Here is a 21,304-nt window from a genome sequence, read left to right as displayed (position 1 = left end):
TCCATTTTTACATACTCAAGAACAAAACATCCCACAGAGAGCACAAAAACTAACATGCACTTTTTACAGACATTATCCCTTAATGGAAGCTGAATTGGCTATCCTTAGTCTAAAACCAGATAAACACAACTTGAGCTAAAACTTTTAAAACTGTTTTAAACCTTTTAGGCTCCTTCACATAGTTGGCAGGTAGTAAAATTCTGGTTGCAAGAATAAACATTTTCCTATGGGTGAGCATAAACATCTATGAAATGTATCCATCACATTTTTGTGGAAAAATCTTTAAAAAGTCTTCATATATGTTGTTGAGTTTTAAACTACAATATAATATCCCCATGGTTTTACATCTCATCATCGAACAATGGAATTCAATAAGCAAATCAAAGAAACTGCTTTAGAACACAACATCAATGTGGAAATAAATGTAACAGCAAGGACAGTTCCTTATTTTTAGTATTTTGTCCATATAACTGAACTCTTTGCCAGTCTGTGCTGACGTTTAATCTTTCTCAGCATACTTGGTCATTGCACAAAACCAAGAATTACATATAAAACTATATATGGTCAGTCATTCCTATTATTATATTATAAATCTGTGTGTACATGAAGCCCTCTGGTTTGTTCTGCAAAACTGGTGGGGCAGTACAAGTTGCTCTCTGGATGACTAATGACTCTCTCAAATATGACTGTCTTGCGGCAAAGTGCCCTTGACAACTATGAAGAATCTGAAGAACAAATTAGGAATCAATCTAAATAAAATGCCAATTAGTTTCATGATTTAGATTACTGGAGATAAATGAAGGAACAATGAATCCTTTAAACCTCAAACTCTTTCCATTTCCAGTTCATAAATGCCCTTTATGCTAAACTAATCTCTAGAAAAATGGGTTGTAATCCCCTTTTATTTTCTGCATTAATATAACTTGCTAGAGTTATAAATATGCTACTTTGCACAATTAACAAGTTTTTTTTAATGTACAGTGCAGCACACCTACAATGCATCACATTTTTTTCTCATTTTTAATTGATGGAGACAACTAAGCTAGAAACTGATATTTCTCCTAATGATCTGTCTCCTAGAACTCTGAAATATTTCCTTATTCATGTAGCTGAGGGGTGAGAAAATCTGTCCCCAGCCTTCTAATTTACCTTTATTTGGTCATTTAAAATAGTTGTTTTTGCATGTTGAAACCTCTGCATACACTGTAAATATTAATATTGCAATTTTCTCTACTACAAAAACTATGTAAATAAGAGGCAGCAGCAGAAATTAACCCCCAGTGTGAGGTTGTTTACAGTTTTTGGAATACAATAAACTTTTATCAGCTACTTGCCTAAGTTAATTGTCCCTTAAATATTTTCCCAATGACTTGTTATATCAGCTGCATAATATTAAATATACAACATATTTTACTATACAGTGTACTTTTAAAGAACTTTTAAGTCACTGACAAAATATAGAAAAAAATGTCCTTTTACTGAAAACGAACTACTTTTTAGTTGCATTCTCGTGGAGGTATGTCCATGTCTCACAAGCATACATTTTGTCTATGTTTTTAAAAACTATTTTAACAAAGCCTTTTTCATGTAAACATATTTAATATGTTTAAAATAATAATCTTTTAAACATATGATACAAATGTTTTAGAGTTTTATGTTTATCAACCATTTTTCAGAAGAGATATCCCTGCTGCAAAGTTGGAGGACATGTTTGCTATTATTGGGCTAGATTACAAGTGACACGCTAACTGTAGCACGCAAGAAATATGTGGTATTTTGCGGCTCTTTGCGTGGAACGAATATATCATGCATATTACAAGTTGAAAGTAAACATGTTTGCTTGAGCGCAATCAAATTTAATGTGCGTTGGGTTTGCGTGACTTCAGACAAAAAAGTTGCAGAAAACACATCAAAAATACATTTAAAAGTACAGTTAAACGTGTAATAACACTGCCTGATAAAAATATATTTTTAAAAAAGTTGCATTAAAAAGTTATAAGGGCTGAAAAATATGAGGTCTCTGCTGTTAGAAAAATAAAAGGCAGAAAGGGATCTAACATAGAGATACATACACATGTCTAAATATGTATATGTGTGTATATATAAATATATTATTTTATTATTATTATACTTTATTTATGAAGCGCCAACATATTCGGCAGCGCTGTCCATGGTTACAATTAATTTAAATAAAACAATGATATACAGTAAAACTTGTAAGAGACAAGACAAAATTTGACAAACACATACAGGAGGAATTGAGGGCCCTATTCCTGTGGGAACTTACAATCTATATATATATATATATATATATATATATATATATATATATATATATATATATATGTGTGTGTGTGTTTATATGTGTGCACATATGTATTTAAGTATTTATATATTATACTACTGTACATATTTCACATTCCAATGTTCTTCACTTACAGGGTAATGTACTTTTTATTATATATATATATATATCTGTATATCTATTCCTATAGATTAACACGGTCGGGTTAGTGAACATTAAGAATTGCAATATTTAATGTGCTTTCTTAAAATATAAAATATAATTAAAAATTTTTTAAAAATTGTTATACATAAGGTACAAAATTTAGATATATTATATGGATTATTTAGAACATTTTACAGTATGTATAATAATTTAAAATAATTTTTAATATTTTCTTTTAATATTCTATGTTTAATATTTCAATAATGCGCCTTGAAGATAGCAATTATTAATGTCAGCTAACCCGACCACGTTAGTCCTAAATTGCAGACCCTGATGCAAATTACGCATATTTTACATTCCTATGTCCTTCAAATTTTTTTTAATTAAATATATATTTCAATATATATTTGATACAGTTCATGTAAAATACATATCTATACCTATATATCTCTATAGATATACAGGTATAGGTATATACAGATTTATATATATATATATATATATATATATAATGTGTGTATGTGTGTCTATAACTATATATAATCATATCAATATAGAGGTATAAATATACATTTGACAAGTGAGTGAGTGCCTTCCTCTTTTTGGACTTATATATATATATTTATTTTAGAGTAAACAGAATATATTCTTCTATGTGAAGATCACTGGAATGTGAAATATTCATATTTCATGCCAGGTTTAGCACACTTGAATAAATGCGATTGGGTTAACGTGTAAGTATGGGTGTTAGGTTCTTTTGACGTTTTTAAGTCTATGGGAGAGTACGTTAATGTGGTTGTGATATTTTGTTAGCTTGCATCGTGTTTTTGCTTGTGCTCAAACTTTTTACTTTCAGCTTGTAATACGAGCGCAACCTGATGCGTGCAAAAAGCCTCCGTCTAGTGTCGCTTACGCTCAAGCTGGAGCACTACATTGCACCCCGCTCATAATCTAGCCCATAATGTGTTCTTAATGATTTAAAACATACTTGGTAAAGCCCCTTTCTCTAAAATCTTTTTTTTTTTTTTTTTTTAATTTTTGGCGATTCTATTTTAAATTTGTTTTTTGTTTTTTAAATCTGGAGGTGAAATAATTCCCATTAAAATATGGACTGGTCTTTATTTTTGTTTTGTATTTTTCTTCCCCAATGTCTTTACTCGTAAACAGTGGGAATATGATGATACTACTGAACATGTGAGTAATGTGGTTTGGCAAGATAAAAGTGAGCTTTATTTTTCAACAATTTATGTTTGTCTGCATTGATGCATGAACTAACATAGCACTTCAGTTCTGTTTATGATTATTTTTTTTCCCATATAGCATGTTACTCCGTTTGGCACAACAAGCCACGCCATTTTGTTTTATTTTCATGTGTTGGAATGGCTACTACTAATGTTGCTTTATTTGTAATGCATAGTCATTTAAAACCAAACAAATGAGTCTGCATTCCGGAAACGAAGCTTCGCTATGAATTCATTATATTTTTTCTTTCAGTCGCAGCTAAAATGTGCAATTGTTAAAACCGTGTCTGTGTACATTTTTCTGCTGTAATATGAGTGATGCATGATTACACTCGTTTCTTAAATGTGTTATTTCTACTAGAATAAAAACTCATAATTTCATATATGCAGAATTTTTGGGTAGATTGTGCCAGAATTGGTTTTCAGCTATTGTATAAAAAAAATGTGAATAATCAAGAAAAGGCATTTTAATCTGTTAATATGTTGCATTTTGGAGGTTTTCAGTGTATGCTGTAATTTCAAAAAAACTCAAGTAAGAAGCACTGGTATTACAAGTAAAAAATAAATAAAAAAATCACGCAAAAAACACATCAACATAAAAAAGTATAAACTAAACGCAATATTCAATAATAGCACGTTGAAGCTACAATATCTAAAATGTTTAAAGGGCGAAAATAATAAAAAAAACTACTTGCTCTAATTCATTAGAGCTTGCACTTTTAAGACTATCGACCCTGCGCTGCTGCTGATCCGATCAGTTTATGGTCTCTAATCTTAAAATAGTATGCTCTAACAAATTAGAGCATATCATTTTTCAACTATTATGGCCCTTTAAATCTTCAGTGTGAAACTTTATTGCATGGTATTAAAATAGATCTCATATGTTTATTTTCAGGAATATAAGCAAAACAGATGTTACAATTTCTTACTCTATATAAGATATCTCATAATTGCCCCACAATTATACAGCTTGAGCCCATTCCTGCTATCCACGTTCCTTGGTGTCATCTGAAATCCTGCCGGGGCTGCCAAAAACCTTGGACAGCCCTACCCTATCTCCCAACCTATCATATTCAAGCATCTTTGTACTTGGCCACAGGCTTAATTTAAAAAAGTTGTCAGGTATTGCCCTAAACTGTTCTCCTAATTTCATAGGAACATATCCTAAATTAATTTAAAATTTACACCTGAAGCTAGTGACTGGTTTATAATAAAACAACACACTGGTGGCACTCAAAAAATGGCAACAGTGCCTTTATTACAGAGCAACGTTTCGGGGCTCCTTCCCCTTTATCAAGCTAGTGACTGGTTTATGTCTGCTTGAGTTTGTTGCATTTATCATCATCTTGGAAAGTGGGAGGACAGATTTAAACAATATTCTAGTGCTCTATTGAAAAAAAAACATTATTTAAAATATCATAAACAGACTCCAGCAATCTGAAGCAGTGCATACTTTAAAAGGAATTGGATATGCACTAGAATCATGTAGCTTTATGGTGTTTTGTATTTAATGCTAAAGTTCCCATTCTAACATTCAAAAGCCATAAAATGCTAAAATAAAATGTCTACCACTCCTTGCAAGATTTTTTTTTTTTTGCAGGACATCATTCTTGACTTTACTAAGGAAATAGCACATCAATGATGAACATGCAAGTTGAGGGACAAGTAGTATAAGAGAATTAAACTGAATTATGTTCGCAAAAACTGTTGTAGCATGAAAGTTCTTTTTAGCTGTACTTTTAATATTTAAAGGGACACTGAACCCAAATTGTTTCTTTTGTGATTCAGATAGAGCTTGCAATTTTAAGCAACTTTCTAATTTACTCCTATTATCAAATTTTCTTCATTCTCTTTGTATGTTTATTTAAAAGGCAAGAATGTAAGTTTAGATGCCGGCCCATTTTTGGTGAACAACCTGGGTTATCCTTGCTGATTGGACAGCACCAATAAACAAGTGCTGTCCATGGTCTGAACCAAACATTTTGCTGGCTCCTTAGCTTAGATGCCTTCTTTTTCAAATAAAGATAGCAAGAAAATGAAGAAAAATTGATTATAGAAGTAAATTAGAAAGTTGCTTAAAATTGCATGCTCTATCTGAAACATGAAAGAAAAAATTTGGGTTCAGTATCCCTTTAAATATTACTAGCAAGCTCTAGTGCAACAATATCAAGTTGTTACTAAAACACAACCAACGTGTTCCTATTGTTTGTACATTAAATATACAATACACAACAATAATAAAAGTAAAATTTAAGTGTAAATGAGCCATCAAAGACAAATTTAGCGGCGGCTCTGTATGAATACATAAAAAAAAAAAATACCACCAGGGTGCTAACTGCAGTATTCCACTTCACTCTTCCACTTTGACTTGATCAAGCTTGTTAGGTCTGCAAGTTCTGCCCACATACAACACAAAAGCTGCCCTTTTTTGCATTCAAATATAAAATGGACTGAAAGTTAAAGGGACAGTCTAGTCAAAATTAAACTTTCATGATTTAGATAGGACATGCAATAATCAACAACTTTCCAATAGGGCATGCAATAATAAACAACTTTCCAATTTACTTTCCCTTTAAGTTCTGTAAGAGCTATTTCTCACGGATGGTAATGGGTCTCTTAAAAAAGCAGTTTCTGGAAGGGATCTGCAAGCATTATCATTGATCAATTGGCATCACCTAAAACCTGAAATTGCGGTTTTGCCAGACCATTTTAATTTGTATTTGTTTATAGTTCTCTATATATTATTTTTTCTGTCCTATTTTGATTCACCTTACAAGCATTGCATTTAGCAGACCATTCTGTAAGACCTGCATGAGTAAAGATACATACATATTTTTAGATATTTCTGATAGACCTATATATGTAAAAGTCATTATACATATAATAAGATATTTCTGTAAGAACTTCCAACATAGAGGTCATTATAAATATGCTGGGATAATTACATAAGACCTGCCTATGTAGAGGTTATTATACATATGCTGATATAATTCTGTAAGACCTGCATACATAGAGGTCATTATACATATGCTAGGATACTTTTGTAAGACCTGCATATGTAGAGGTCATTATACATATGCTAGGATACTTTTGTAAGACCTGCATATGTAGAGGTCATTATACATATGCTAGGATACTTTTGTAAGACCTGCATATGTAGAGGTCATTCTACAAATGCTGGGATCATTCTGTAAGCCCTGTCTATGTAGAGGTTATTATACATATGCTGGGATCATTCTGTAAGAACTTCCTACATAGAGGTCATTATACATATGATGAGATAATTCTGTAAGACACATAGAGGTCATTATACATATGCTGACATAATTTTGTAAGACACATAGAGTTCATTATACATATGCTGACATAATTCTGTAAGACACATAGAGGTCATTATACAGATGCTGACATAATTCTATAAGACACATAGAGGTCATTATACATATGCTGACATAATTCTATAAGACACATAGAGGTCATTATACATATGCTGACATAATTCTATAAGACACATAGAGGTCATTATACATATGCTGACATAATTCTGTAAGACACGTAGAGGTCATTATACATATGCTGGGATCATTCTGTAAGAACTTCCTACATAGAGGTCATTATACATATGCTGAGATAATTCTGTAAGACACATAGAGGTCATTATACATATGCTGACATAATTCTGTAAGACACGTAGAGGTCATTATACATATGCTGGGATCATTCTGTAAGAACTTCCTACATAGAGGTCATTATACATATGCTGAGATAATTCTGTAAGACACATAGAGGTCATTATACATATGCTGACATAATTCTATAAGACACATAGAGGTCATTATACATATGCTGACATAATTCTATAAGACACATAGAGGTCATTATACATATGCTGACATAATTCTATAAGACACATAGAGGTCATTATACATATGCTGACATAATTCTATAAGACACATAGAGGTCATTATACATATGCTGACATAATTCTGTAAGACACGTAGAGGTCATTATACATATGCTGGGATCATTCTGTAAGAACTTCCTACATAGAGGTCATTATACATATGCTGAGATAATTCTGTAAGACACATAGAGGTCATTATACATATGCTGACATAATTCTGTAAGACACGTAGAGGTCATTATACATATGCTGGGATCATTCTGTAAGAACTTCCTACATAGAGGTCATTATACATATGCTGAGATAATTCTGTAAGACACATAGAGGTCATTATACATATGCTGACATAATTCTATAAGACACATAGAGGTCATTATACATATGCTGACATAATTCTATAAGACACATAGAGGTCATTATACATATGCTGACATAATTCTGTAAGACACGTAGAGGTCATTATACATATGCTGGGATCATTCTGTAAGAACTTCCTACATAGAGGTCATTATACATATGCTGAGATAATTCTGTAAGACACATAGAGGTCATTATACATATGCTGACATAATTCTGTAAGACACGTAGAGGTCATTATACATATGCTGAGATAATTCTGTAAGACACGTAGAGGTCATTATACAGATGCTGACATAATTCTGTAAGACACGTAGAGGTCATTATACAGATGCTGACATAATTCTGTAAGACACATAGAGGTCATTATACATATGCTGACATAATTCTGTAAGACACGTAGAGGTCATTATACATATGCTGAGATAATTCTGTAAGACACGTAGAGGTCATTATACAGATGCTGACATAATTCTGTAAGACACATAGAGGTCATTATACATATGCTGAGATAATTCTGTAAGACACATAGAAGTCATTATACATACGCTGACATAATTCTGTAAGACACGTAGAGGTCATTATACAGATGCTGACATAATTCTGTAAGACACATAGAGGTCATTATACAGATGCTGACATAATTCTGTAAGACACATAGAGGTCATTATACATATGCTGACATAATTCTGTAAGACACGTAGAGGTCATTATACATATGCTGACATAATTCTGTAAGACACGTAGAGGTCATTATACAGATGCTGAGATAATTCTGTAAGACACGTAGAGGTCATTATACAGATGCTGACATAATTCTGTAAGACACATAGAGGTCATTATACATATGCTGACATAATTCTGTAAGACACATAGAGGTCATTATACAGATGCTGACATAATTCTGTAAGACACATAGAGGTCATTATACATATGCTGACATAATTCTGTAAGACACGTAGAGGTCATTATACAGATGCTGACATAATTCTGTAAGACACATAGAGGTCATTATACATATGCTGACATAATTCTGTAAGACACGTAGAGGTCATTATACAGATGCTGACATAATTCTGTAAGACACATAGAGGTCATTATACATACGCTGACATAATTCTGTAAGACACGTAGAGGTCATTATACAGATGCTGACATAATTCTGTAAGACACATAGAGGTCATTATACATATGCTGACATAATTCTGTAAGACACATAGAGGTCATTATACATATGCTGAGACAATTCTGTAAGACACTTAGAGGTCATTATACATATGCTGACATAATTCTGTAAGACACATAGAGGTCATTATACATATGCTGAGACAATTCTGTAAGACACTTAGAGGTCATTATACATATGCTGAGATAATTCTGTAAGACACATAGAAGTCATTATACATATGCTGAGATAATTCTGTAAGACACATAGAGGTCATTATACAGATGCTGACATAATTCTGTAAGACACATAGAGGTCATTATACATATGCTGAGATAATTCTGTAAGACACATAGAGGTCATTATACATATGCTGAGATAATTCTGTAAGACACATAGAAGTCATTATACATATGCTGAGATAATACTGTAAGACACATAGAAGTCATTATACATATGCTGAGATAATTCTGTAAGACACATAGAGGTCATTATACATATGCTGAGACAATTCTGTAAGACACTTAGAGGTCATTATCCATATGCTGAGATAATACTGTAAGACACATAGAGGTCATTATACAGATGCTGACATAATTCTGTAAGACACGTAGAGGTCATTATACATATGCTGAGATAATTCTGTAAGACCTGCATATGTAGAGGTCATTATACATATGCTGAGATAATTCTGTAAGACACATAGAGGTCATTATACATATGCTGACATAATTCTGTAAGACACATAGAGGTCATTATACATATGCTGACATAATTCTGTAAGACACATAGAGGTCATTATACATATGCTGAGATAATTCTGTAAGACACATAGAGGTCATTATACAGATGCTGACATAATTCTGTAAGACACATAGAGGTCATTATACATATGCTGAGATAATTATGTAAGACAGATAGAGGTCATTATACATATGCTGACATAATTCTGTAAGACACGTAGAGGTCATTCTACATATGCTGAGATAATTATGTAAGACCTGCATATGTAGAGGTCATATATATGCTGAGATAATTCTGTAAGACCTGCCTACATAGAGGTAATTATGCTCTGTAAGTTCTGCATACAGAGGCTTAGATAATTCTGTAAGACCTTCATAGGTAAGGATCATTATACATATGATAAGTAAAGCTCATTAATCATAAATGCACTATTATGCACAACATACTACATATGAGAATAAAATGTGCATCTCATGGCATGCTGTGTTTTATAACATCTGTTTCTCATTTTTATTATAAAATGTAAAGAATGCTCCGTAGTTATATACAGAGCATTCAATGGAACATTTACCTGTAATGAATCCTATAAGTGAATAGATGCAGCTTGTAGACTCAATGAGCTTTAATAAATCTAGACCAGTGAGTGTGACAAAACAGATTATTCACTGTAACTCTCTATATACATTAACAACATATATTATCTGTATTCATCAGTTTATCTACAGTATTAATGGGACAGTATACACCAATTTTCATATAACTGCATGTAATAAAAGAATATGCACAGATGTTGATCTAAAATCCAGTATAAAACCTTTTAAAACGTACTTACAAGCTCCCAGTGTAGCACTGTTGATGAGGTTTGGCTGGGGCACCCAAAGAAAGGGGGAGAGGGGAACGAGAAGAGCAGACACTGTCCCTTTAAGCCTACTTATTTAAATAATGACCACAATCCTGGAGACTCAGTTGTTTACAGCTTGGTTCAGTATATACGTAGGGGTTGTTCAATTTGCTTGTTGATAAAATTTAGCTGGAAGCATAAGACAATTTAATATAATAAAAGTATTGTCTTTTTCTTAAGAAAAGCAAGTTGCTTCTATTAGGTGATACCTTTTGGGGAACTTCATTGGCAATACACAAAGGTTTTAAACTCCCAACAGTTCTTTCTTCAACTCTCTTCGAAAATCTTTGCAGAAAATCTTTTTATTCATATACAAATAATAAAGGTCTTGAAAGATACTTGAATAAAATCCATATCACAGTTAAGAAATGTGATAAAACAATACATTTTATGTAAACAGTATAATATAGTAAAATATGTACATGATTAGAAATAATTCAAAATAAATGTGTATATATATATATATATACAACATATGTAATATCAACAAGATAAACTGAAAACAGTAAATATAAAATAGTATGCAATATATGTAAAAGAGCAAGAACCACTGTCTGTTGATTGGTTTGGTTGATGCACATCAGTATTAGGAATCTGAAATATTCAAAACCTTTTCAAAATGTTGTTGATCCACTCAAATTCATTGGTAAAACATGATGATGAATCAGATATAAAATGGGTCATGTGGCAACTCTGCTATTTCACTATTGCAAGGCTATCTTAGCATGACTTAGTGACATGGGTATTTAGTATAATGTACAGCCATAGAAGTGACTCTCTGGCAGTTAAATGATTAACTTACCCCAGAACACATCTATTACATCAGAATTTTCTCATTACTTTTATTTGTATACCAGTATTTTGCTATGACTTTTTTTATCTGATTCATGAAGCATCTTAATATCTAAACTCACGCATATTGGTAAAATTCCTTTATAAGTGATCATTTAAAGCTAATTTAATTCTAATCATTTTAATCATGATGGACCTCTGTTTAAAGTAAGAGTACAAGTGAGGTAGCAAATATTGTATGTATTTTTAATATCCTTTAATATGTAGTTGTGACTATATAAATAATTTTGAGCCGCAGCACAAAACAATGAATAGAATAAGCATAGTCTGCTGCGGATTCCAACTGCTGGTATGTTTCAGTTAAATCAATGTTAGTGATTGCAGAGACATTTTCTTGTCCTTTACCTATTTATTTCACTCACAGTCTGCCAGTAGCATTTTTAATTTATATTTATGCTCTGTCAAATTGTGTGTCATCTCAATTTAACAAAAAGTGACTCAGAGGATATAAAAAATATACAATGCAAGACTAGTACTATTTTAAGACATTAATTACCTTATTTATGAAGTTGTGTTTTTTGGTCTACTAAACAAACCCCTCTGCTGCTGACAACATATTTATATTTCACCACTTTGTTATGGCCCAATTAATATCAAATAAATAAGAACGTCTAATAATTGAATAGACTTCCTTCTTATTAATCATTGGGGAATTTGATTAATTTACGTGATTGTAAATATTAGGCATTTTCCAGTTTTGAACTCTTTAGCTTGAACAAGAAGCAAAAGAAAATGAAAGAAATGTATTACAACATATTTTCCTTTTTTTTCTATACTAATTTCAGGAAATGATAATTTCTGGACTGCAGCCTGAAACAACATATTCTATAACAGTTACAGCCTACACCACAAAAGGAGATGGAGCTCGAAGCAAACCTAAAGTTGTGTCTACAAGTGGTGCAGGTGATGCATTAGTAGTTTATTATCTTAAAACTGTTATATTTACATATTTTTCTTCTACCTAAATATTAATTAATCAGGCATTAGAATTTACTGTGCAAAATCTAATTCTCTATATGGCTTAATCCTTACTGCATGTATTTCAATCCACTTATGCTTTGGTTTAGTCATTGATAATTCCAAAAGATCTGGATTAATTTTGTTCATTAGGGTTTAGGATGAAATATATGGAACAGACCTGAACTGAGTTAATATATGATGAGTAATTCAGTAAAAGGAAATTAATGTGATGTATTACTGTACAGCTTCCTATATTCCATGAATTTCATCTGTTAAAATAAAGTTAGAAAATCATTCATTTTTAACAAAGAAGCTACCAATTCAAGAAAAAATATACTACAAATTCTAATAGATGTTTGCCACCAGTATAAAAGACGACAGTTAATTTTACAAATTATTGTACAATTCAAACTGCAGAGCTCCCATGTGTAACAGGATTGGATTTCAGACCTTTGTCCTTTCTTTATTTTGCAAAATCCAATGTAGAACAGTGACCCCTTTTACATGCTTTCTCATATGTCTAAGCCCACCAAAGAACACTTAAAACTGGTACATAGGATACCCAAATGCCTCCCAAAGACTGCCCAGTGATTTCCTGGGCTACCAAAACCTATCATGGACCAACCAGAACTTTGCCCAGGAGCTGTGCTTCTATGCCTCAGGGCCTCCATTATATATGCAGCATTGCCCGCAAAATCCTCCGCCACCAGATTTTACGCGATTTTGGTATTACATATACGGCGTAGCGTACAAGTTACGCACGTATATTTCACCCTTCGGACGTATTTCTTTTACCCATAGACTAACATAGAACAGCCAATTTGGTATCCAATAAGCAGCGTAAGGACTTTCGCGTGCAGAATTCAGAATATCTACTCCATTCTCATCTCGCAACATATTGCAGGCACAACAACCCTTGCATTGACTAAAAAAGCAACGTAACTCTCTGGAAGCCTTAACAAACACATACATTTAAGCAGCATCTCAAGGTTAAAGGGACAGTATACTATGATATTGTTTTTTTAAGGTTTATTTGTGTATTTGAAATAGTTTAAAGCCACAACATAATCAAATGGATTGAGCTTGCAGGTAGAATCAGATCTCATCACTTTATCACATTGTGGACATATACTTGCTTATTTAATTTAAATTTGTTCTCAAAACAATCAACAATACTTGGAGGAGAGAACAATGGGAAATCATAATTGTATTACCTTCATCTCTTTAGAACCCACTGGAGTGTAATTTATTCTAATGTTAACACAGCTTGACATTGATGCCAAAAGAAAACCTTCTTGTTTTAAATAGGGCATGTTATTTCAAACTACTTTCAGATTTAATTCTAGCACTTGCCTTGTTCTCTTGGTATTCTTAGTTGAAAGCTAAACCTAGGATGGCTGCCTCTTTTCAATTGTGTCAAACCAATCTTAGACAACACAACCTCTCACCTGCAGCCTTAAAACACCTGCTAATGCCCACCCTATCAGTAACATCACTACTATATATACCAATGTGTCAATTTATATTGGATGTGAGATACATTTATTTACATCTTAGAAGTGAATATTACTATATGTACCCTTCATAAACAACTATTGTGGATGTGAGTTATAGTACAACTATTGTGGATGTGAGTTATAGTACAAGAATATGTCATAAACATATTACCTTTTTTTATTGCCATTTCCACACAGGTCTTATTATATGATTTAACAATATTAGTGTACTAAAACACACCTCACATGGATGTGGATGACAATTATATGGTAAATAACAGAGGACAAGATTTATGGTGAACTATAAGAATATTTATTTCTTTTTTGGCTTCTTGGATGAGGGAGCTGAGGTGACTGTAGTGGATTTTCTTGTTCTCCTGGTTTGAGAAGATTCTACTGTTTCTGCTGGTGTGCTGGCCACAGATGATAGGCTGGAGGCAGTGTCCTACTGGTGTGTAAAGTGCTCAACCAACACACCCAAGAGTTGGTTTTGTTCTCTCCATCTATTGTCCATTTGCATCTGCATATCAGACAGAATTTGCATCATCTGTGATTGGTTATGAACACTTGCACTTATCGATGCTGCCATGTCCCTCTGTAGCTCTATGCTACGTTGTTGTCTCTTCTCTTGGCTCCTGATGAACCTTTCATGGTTCCTGAAGAACCTCTCTTGGCCTCTTTGTATGTTCTCAGTGCTTGTTATGAGCCTCCTCTGGAGTGCAATGTATTCCTCACCCAGGGGTGAATACAATGCATCCACAGGCTCTTGAGCAGCAGTGCTTCTAGGTGCTTGTGGGGCAGGGTCACTTGCATCTTCTATTGCTTGAGGTGCAGGGCCAGCTTCAACTGCTGGTTTATGTGGGGCAGGGCCAGCTTCAACTGCTGGTTCATGTGGGGCAGGGCCAGCTTCAACTGCTGGTTCATGTGGGGCAGGGTCACCTGCATCTGATGGTTCTTGAGGTGCAGCTGTAGAATCTGCTCTATTTCCATTTGCCAATGGTGGAGCTCGTCCAATTGCTGAGGATGTTGGAGCTCGTCCAATTGCTGAGGATAGTGGAGCTCGTATGGTTGGTTGATAGTCCCACTGATGACGAGTGTGTGACCACTCAGCCTATCCAATTTGAACTTCCTGTGACATTGTCTGTGGGTAAAATCCCTGACTGCCATGAGATTGTGTTGTGGGGGGGGGGGGGGGTAAATACATGGACCCTTTGTGGCTGTCTTGGCTCCCCCTCAAAGCCAAAGGGAGGATATTCCTCTGGCCAGGAATCTTGCCAGGGGTCATATGGCAATGGTGGTGGCATCACTCCCGGGTCCTCAACTGGAGCCATCCAACCATGCTCATGACTGGGAGCATACTGTTCTTGCGGTTGCCTGAAGGGTGGTAGTGGTGGTGGTGGTGGCATGGATGTTTGTATCCTTGTGACAGGAGGTTCTGTGAAGGAGTCAATATACATTGATACATGCTAGGGCCTATACTGATTCTCATGTCAAACTCTATAACATGTGTCCTGTGTTAATCTGAGACATGTTAGTATTGCACTATTCCACCTCATATCATGAATTGCATTGTGTTAAGTAGCATTAATGTCAAATATAATTGTAGATGTTTTTGTTAGTAGGCCAAATACCATGCTCCTCATTGTGTACATGAATGTGTGACATTAAAGGATGTTATATCTCAAATACATATAATACTGGTGTGTGGGATGTTACTCACCAGCATGATATGCTGTGGTTGCAGCCCCTGAGTCACGAGCCTCTGGAAGTCCACAGACTGCTGTGATACTCAGGGACCTGCGTATCATCTCCTGCCAGGTGTTATACTCAATATCCAGGGATGGACCACTGCCTGTTCCCCTCTGGTGCATAGCTTCCTGCCCCATCTTTTCTTTGACCCACCTCTTGAAGTCATTCCACCGCTTTTTCAGGCCATCAACAGTCCTCCTCTGTGGGCCCACACTGTTGACGGCATCCTCTACCGCCAACCATGCCATTTTTCTCCTTTTGGCAATGCCTTTGCCCTTCTCCTGCCCGAAGAGGGCACTGTAATTGTCCATGATGGCCTGGACTAGGGCAACATTCTCATCAAATGAGAAGTTGGACATCTCAGCCCTCTCATCCTACATGGACACCTGGGCTTCCTCCCTGTGATGTCCCTGGTGTGAGTTCCTCCCTATCCTCTCCCTGCTCCCCCCTTCTGTCCACATGTGCACCCTCTGTCCCTCTCCTAGATGTGCCTGCTCTCTGGGGCTCTCGGGCATCTCCTCTCCCTTCATCCCTTCTAGCTCTCCCACTCCTAACTCCACTTCCTCCCTGACGGGGGGCCCACTGCTCCTCCTGTCCTCTCCAATACTCCTCTCCCTGCCACTCCTCTCCCCTCCTCCCCCTCCCTCCTCCCTGCCATCCTCACACTAAATCACACTACACGCACCTCACACTCACTCCCAGTTCAATCACACACAATCACAACCAACACACTCAGCCTATCACACTGTGAAATTTCAAATAAATGTGTGAGGTGAATTTGTAAATGTATGTATGCAAAATGTGTGCAATATGTAAAAATATGTGTAAGTCTACAAGCTTAATCAAACAACAATGCGACCTAACTCCTCTGTTTGCACCTCTCTCTCTACTCTGACTAGTCCTCCACTTCAGTGTAGTGTGCTGTAGCTCAACAAACAATCCAAACACACTGAAGAAAATGGCGGCTGCGCATGTTTTTATATATGAATTTTGAATAGCGTAATTACGTGTCGCATTTATATTTGAAATTGCGGTTCATTTTTACGAGTGTTAGCCTAATTTGCATAAAACTACTCTTTATTGAGACTTTCCGTGGACAAAATACTGGCGTAAGTTACTTGCGACAACTAAAATGTGTATTTGCGCACATTTCAGAAGATAGCCAGTTTTGTCCTACTTACGCCGGTTTAGCATATAACGGCGCAGTATATGTAAATACCCTGATGTGCGAGGTGAAAATTACGGGCGGTGCGGGTTCCCACGCTTGCCGCGAAACCTGCGCCGTATATTGTGATTCGCACCCCAGGTCCTAGTGTTACAAGAGCAAATTTTGGAAGAAGAAAACTGGATTTATATGGGGTCACATGGCATATGCTTAGTCCAAATACAGAACTTTGTCATTATCTATTTATCTAAACCTCCAGAGTTAACACATTTTTACAAAATAAATACTAAGCCCTATTGTCTTGTTTCAAATAATTATATATTGCTAAATTTTAATCTCAAATTTCAGTAACTTCTATACCTTAACTGGTGTTTAAAAAAAAAAAAGCAACATGCCCAAAGATCTCAGCTGTAAAGCTTGTTTTTTTAATGTTATGTTTTATTCAAGAACTTTGTCAGAGCAGTGAGTTGGAGCATAAAAATTGTCCTCAGATCTAGTGAAGCAGATTTTCAGTATAAAAATATTAACATTAAGCCATTAATTAGCAAAAACAACTTAACTTTTACCAAAATTACCCATATTTTCTAGGTATGTTAAATTGTTCTACTTTATATTTCTTAAAAACATTAATAGTATTGTTTAACTAGTATCAAAGTGAATCTTAATAATATTTTAAACATAAAATGGAAGTGAAACTCAGAACGTATATTCTTCTTTTAAAGGACATAAGGTTTTATTGCTTGCAGCCTGCAATATGTTGTTTCAGACACACATAAAGACGTCATTTGATTGGCTGCTTCTAAGCATAAACCATAGCACCTAGATTAAATGTGATTAACACCCAAACTGCAGAATTAGTTTCTTATAAACTACAAGAAATGTTTATATTCTTTAAAATACAATATTTTAATAATATTATAAAAAAACATAATTACATGTTTCATTTAAATTGATTCTCCATATCACCTTGTGATCTTTGGGAAAAAAAAATATAAAAAAATATGTATATATATATATATATTCTTGAGACTGCTATAAAATGTGAATTCAATGGGCACTACTATATATGTGATTACATTTATAGAAATAGAGAAAAATAATTGTCACTCAAAATTAACTACTTAATATGCCAATGCTATTCCATTATTTTTTTATTCTTTTTGGCATTAACACTTTAAATAAAATTGTGTTGATAATACAGTGTATGTTTCATCCTGTGCTCGGTGCCCTGCAGCTACTTGGTTACAATTTTCTGTTTTAATAGGTAGGCGCCATCAATATGCACTTTATTGCACACCAGACTCAAAATAATCAAGGATACATCACTTCACTTTGGCCGCCAGGTAGACGTTATTCTTTTTTAATAAGCCAAACTTTCCTCTGATTCAATTCTTGTGTGGTGCTCTAGCTGTATTTCTTATTTCCTTTAGAGGCCACCACCAATCAAGGTTAAAAAAATAGTCATCAAAGTAATGGCTACCGTTAGAATAAAAGCAATTTAATGACATATATAATTTAGTGACAGCTTCTAGCAATCCTCTCAATATAAACCTGAAGGAGTTATTATTCTATTTCTTTGGGCTCCTACTGAGTTTGCTTATGCTCCATTGCTTAAATAATAGAGCACAAAAGAAAAAATGACTTAGAATGATTTTGCTGAATAAACAATTTTTCTGTTTTGTAATCGTGACTTTTCCTATAGGAATAAAAATCTATTTAAAACAATTATTTATTAGAGTAGTAGTATTAATAATTATCTAAAACACTGTAGGTGATAAAAAAAAATAATACTGGCCTAGACACATCAAATAATAGTATTTATTTTGCATGAGGAACATCATATTCAGACAATTAATTAGTTTAATTGCTTATGCTTAAATAGGCTTCTAAGAAGTCCCATGCAGTTTAATCAACTCAAGCAAAATCTATGTGAGTCTTCATTACAATATATGTATGTATGAATAGAAATGTTATCTAGACACATCATTTTACATCCAAAATGGTCCAACACTTCAAACATGTAAATGTCAAGTTGGAATTTCATAAACTTTTTGTAGAAAAATATATATATATACAATATCCAGACAGATTGCACCTCCAGACTTACGGTATCAACAACCCAGGGTGCAGCAAAAAATAAATGTAAGCAATAGAAAAAGTGAACTCAAATAGGAATATTTGCAATGTGTCACTTGTTTATTGTAAAAATAAACACGTGACACATTGCAAATATTCCCTATTAGAGTGCACTTTTCTATTGCTTATATATATATATATATATATATTATATATATATAAATATATTATATACACAGTATATATGTGTGTTTGTTTCCCACAATGCTTTATGAAAAAGTTATAACAATTAGGATGCTGTATCTGTCTTTCTGTAAATATAACAGATTATAGAAGAGAATGTTGGTAATATCACTACATATGTCTGACAGTTCCATTGTTGTTTGGCTGTTCAGAATTCTCAAAACTTTGTGACAGGAGTTTAACTGCCCTACTACTCTAAAGGTAGGATTATAATAGATGTTAAAAAAACAAATAAATAGAAAAGCTGAAAAATAGAAAAAGTGTTTAAACATTGTACAGATTTGTCAAGATGCTTGTAAATGCAGGATAAAAGTATCTGGTGGCAGTAAGTGATAGCATATTTTGGTTGTTAATCACCAATTATCTTGTATAGTATATAACTAGAATAAATCAATTGTTTGATGCCTTCATGGAGCTATGAATGAAATAATAATGGAGATAAATATTTTAAATTAGTATGGTAATTTGTATCTTATATTCTTTCAGTTCCAGGTAAACCTCGACTTGTCATTAGCCACACTCAGATGAACACTGCTCTTATTCAGTGGTATTCTCCCATGGAAACCTATGGCCCACTCACAGGTTATCGATTAAGGTTTGGCCGCAAAGACTTGGACATGCTTACAACTCTAGAATTTTCAGAGAAAGAGGACCACTTTACAGCCACAGATATCCATAAAGGAGCTTCTTACATTTTTAAATTATCAGCCAGCAACAGAGTAGGATATGGGGAAGAGAACATAAAAGAAATTTCTGTTCCAGAGGATATACCAACTGGATTCCCTCAAAACCTACACTGTGACAGCACATCCTCAACCTCAGTTCAGATAACTTGGCAACCTCCTATATTAGCAGAAAGAAATGGAGTAATAACAAAATATATTCTGCAGTACAGGGATATCAATCTACCATACAATCCAATTGAAGTGCCCATTGTTCCAGCTGATACAATATTGACTCTCACCGGGTTAAAGCCTGATACCACATATGATGTTAAAATACGTGCATATACAAGCAAGGGTCCTGGTCCTTTTAGTCCAAGTGTCCAGTTCAGGACACTTCCAGTAGATCAAGGTAGGATTTGTCTACTTAAGGCTTTATCCTTAGAGCGATGTCTTTCTTTGGATATCAGTATTTTGGAAGCACTTACTAATCCTGCTGGTACTACTCATATTAGGCTCTGCAAATCAAATAAAAGGTAAAGTACATAAACCTTAGCAGGGGTTGTTAGAGTTCAGCTGACTAATATCTGGTTGCTCCTGAATTAAACTAACAGGTAAGAGCTGGGGTAATAGATATTGTCTTAATATATATTTTTTTCTTCTTCTGTAAAACAGGCCAGAACATTATTCTTCAATAGTAGTTACTAGTAGAAATTGTATACTTAAAGTATAAAGAGTAGTTTAAAGATGTTTTGCTTACTTTTCCAGCAGTGTTTGCAAAAAATTTCCACGTGAAAGCAGTGATGAAAACATCGGTTTTGCTGTCATGGGAGATTCCAGAGAATTATAACTCTGCTTTGCCCTTTAAAGTAAGTATTGTCACAAAGTATAAAAATGACTACTCCTCTCGTGTTATTGACTGTGTTTCATTACATTTGTAATACAGTTGTTTATGCACAATTTTATAACATTAAAGAGCTTGGAGATCTGTTACTGGAATGAACATAATGTTTTTTACAAGGTTTTCAATTCTGAAACCTTGAACTCATTCTATCTTGCAATATACAGTTATACCACAATTGTGTGATCATGGTTTTCCCAAGTGCTGTTGTACACATTGTCAGACACTATATATATATATATATATATATATATATATATATATATATATATATATATATATATATAGTCTTTATAGCATGGCCTAGTACTCACGGTAACCTTTGAACCACCGGGGTGCACATCAAAGAGATCCTGTATAATTCACAGATCCAACATATTGCAAAAAGGAAGGCACTCGCCGGGTTTAAAAAGGATAAAGTTTTATTCCTTATGAAGTA

General features: G+C 34.1%; 1 protein-coding gene across 1 annotated transcript in view; it reads left to right on the top strand.

Annotated features, from left to right (window-relative positions):
- The window catches only part of PTPRD (protein tyrosine phosphatase receptor type D), a 666,726-nt gene that overhangs the window by 379,211 nt on the left and 266,211 nt on the right, over nt 1-21,304 (top strand). The window contains exons 13-16 of the mRNA XM_053702567.1: nt 3,617-3,643; nt 12,399-12,516; nt 19,789-20,376; nt 20,733-20,833. Coding sequence (XP_053558542.1) covers nt 3,617-3,643; nt 12,399-12,516; nt 19,789-20,376; nt 20,733-20,833 — 834 coding nt within the window. The remainder of the gene's footprint in view (nt 1-3,616; nt 3,644-12,398; nt 12,517-19,788; nt 20,377-20,732; nt 20,834-21,304) is intronic.

This window comes from Bombina bombina, chromosome 2, assembly GCF_027579735.1.
Source record: "Bombina bombina isolate aBomBom1 chromosome 2, aBomBom1.pri, whole genome shotgun sequence".
NCBI lineage: Eukaryota > Metazoa > Chordata > Amphibia > Anura > Bombinatoridae > Bombina > Bombina bombina.
Note: the sequence above shows the minus strand (reverse complement) of the source record. Positions and strands in the feature narration are given on the sequence as shown.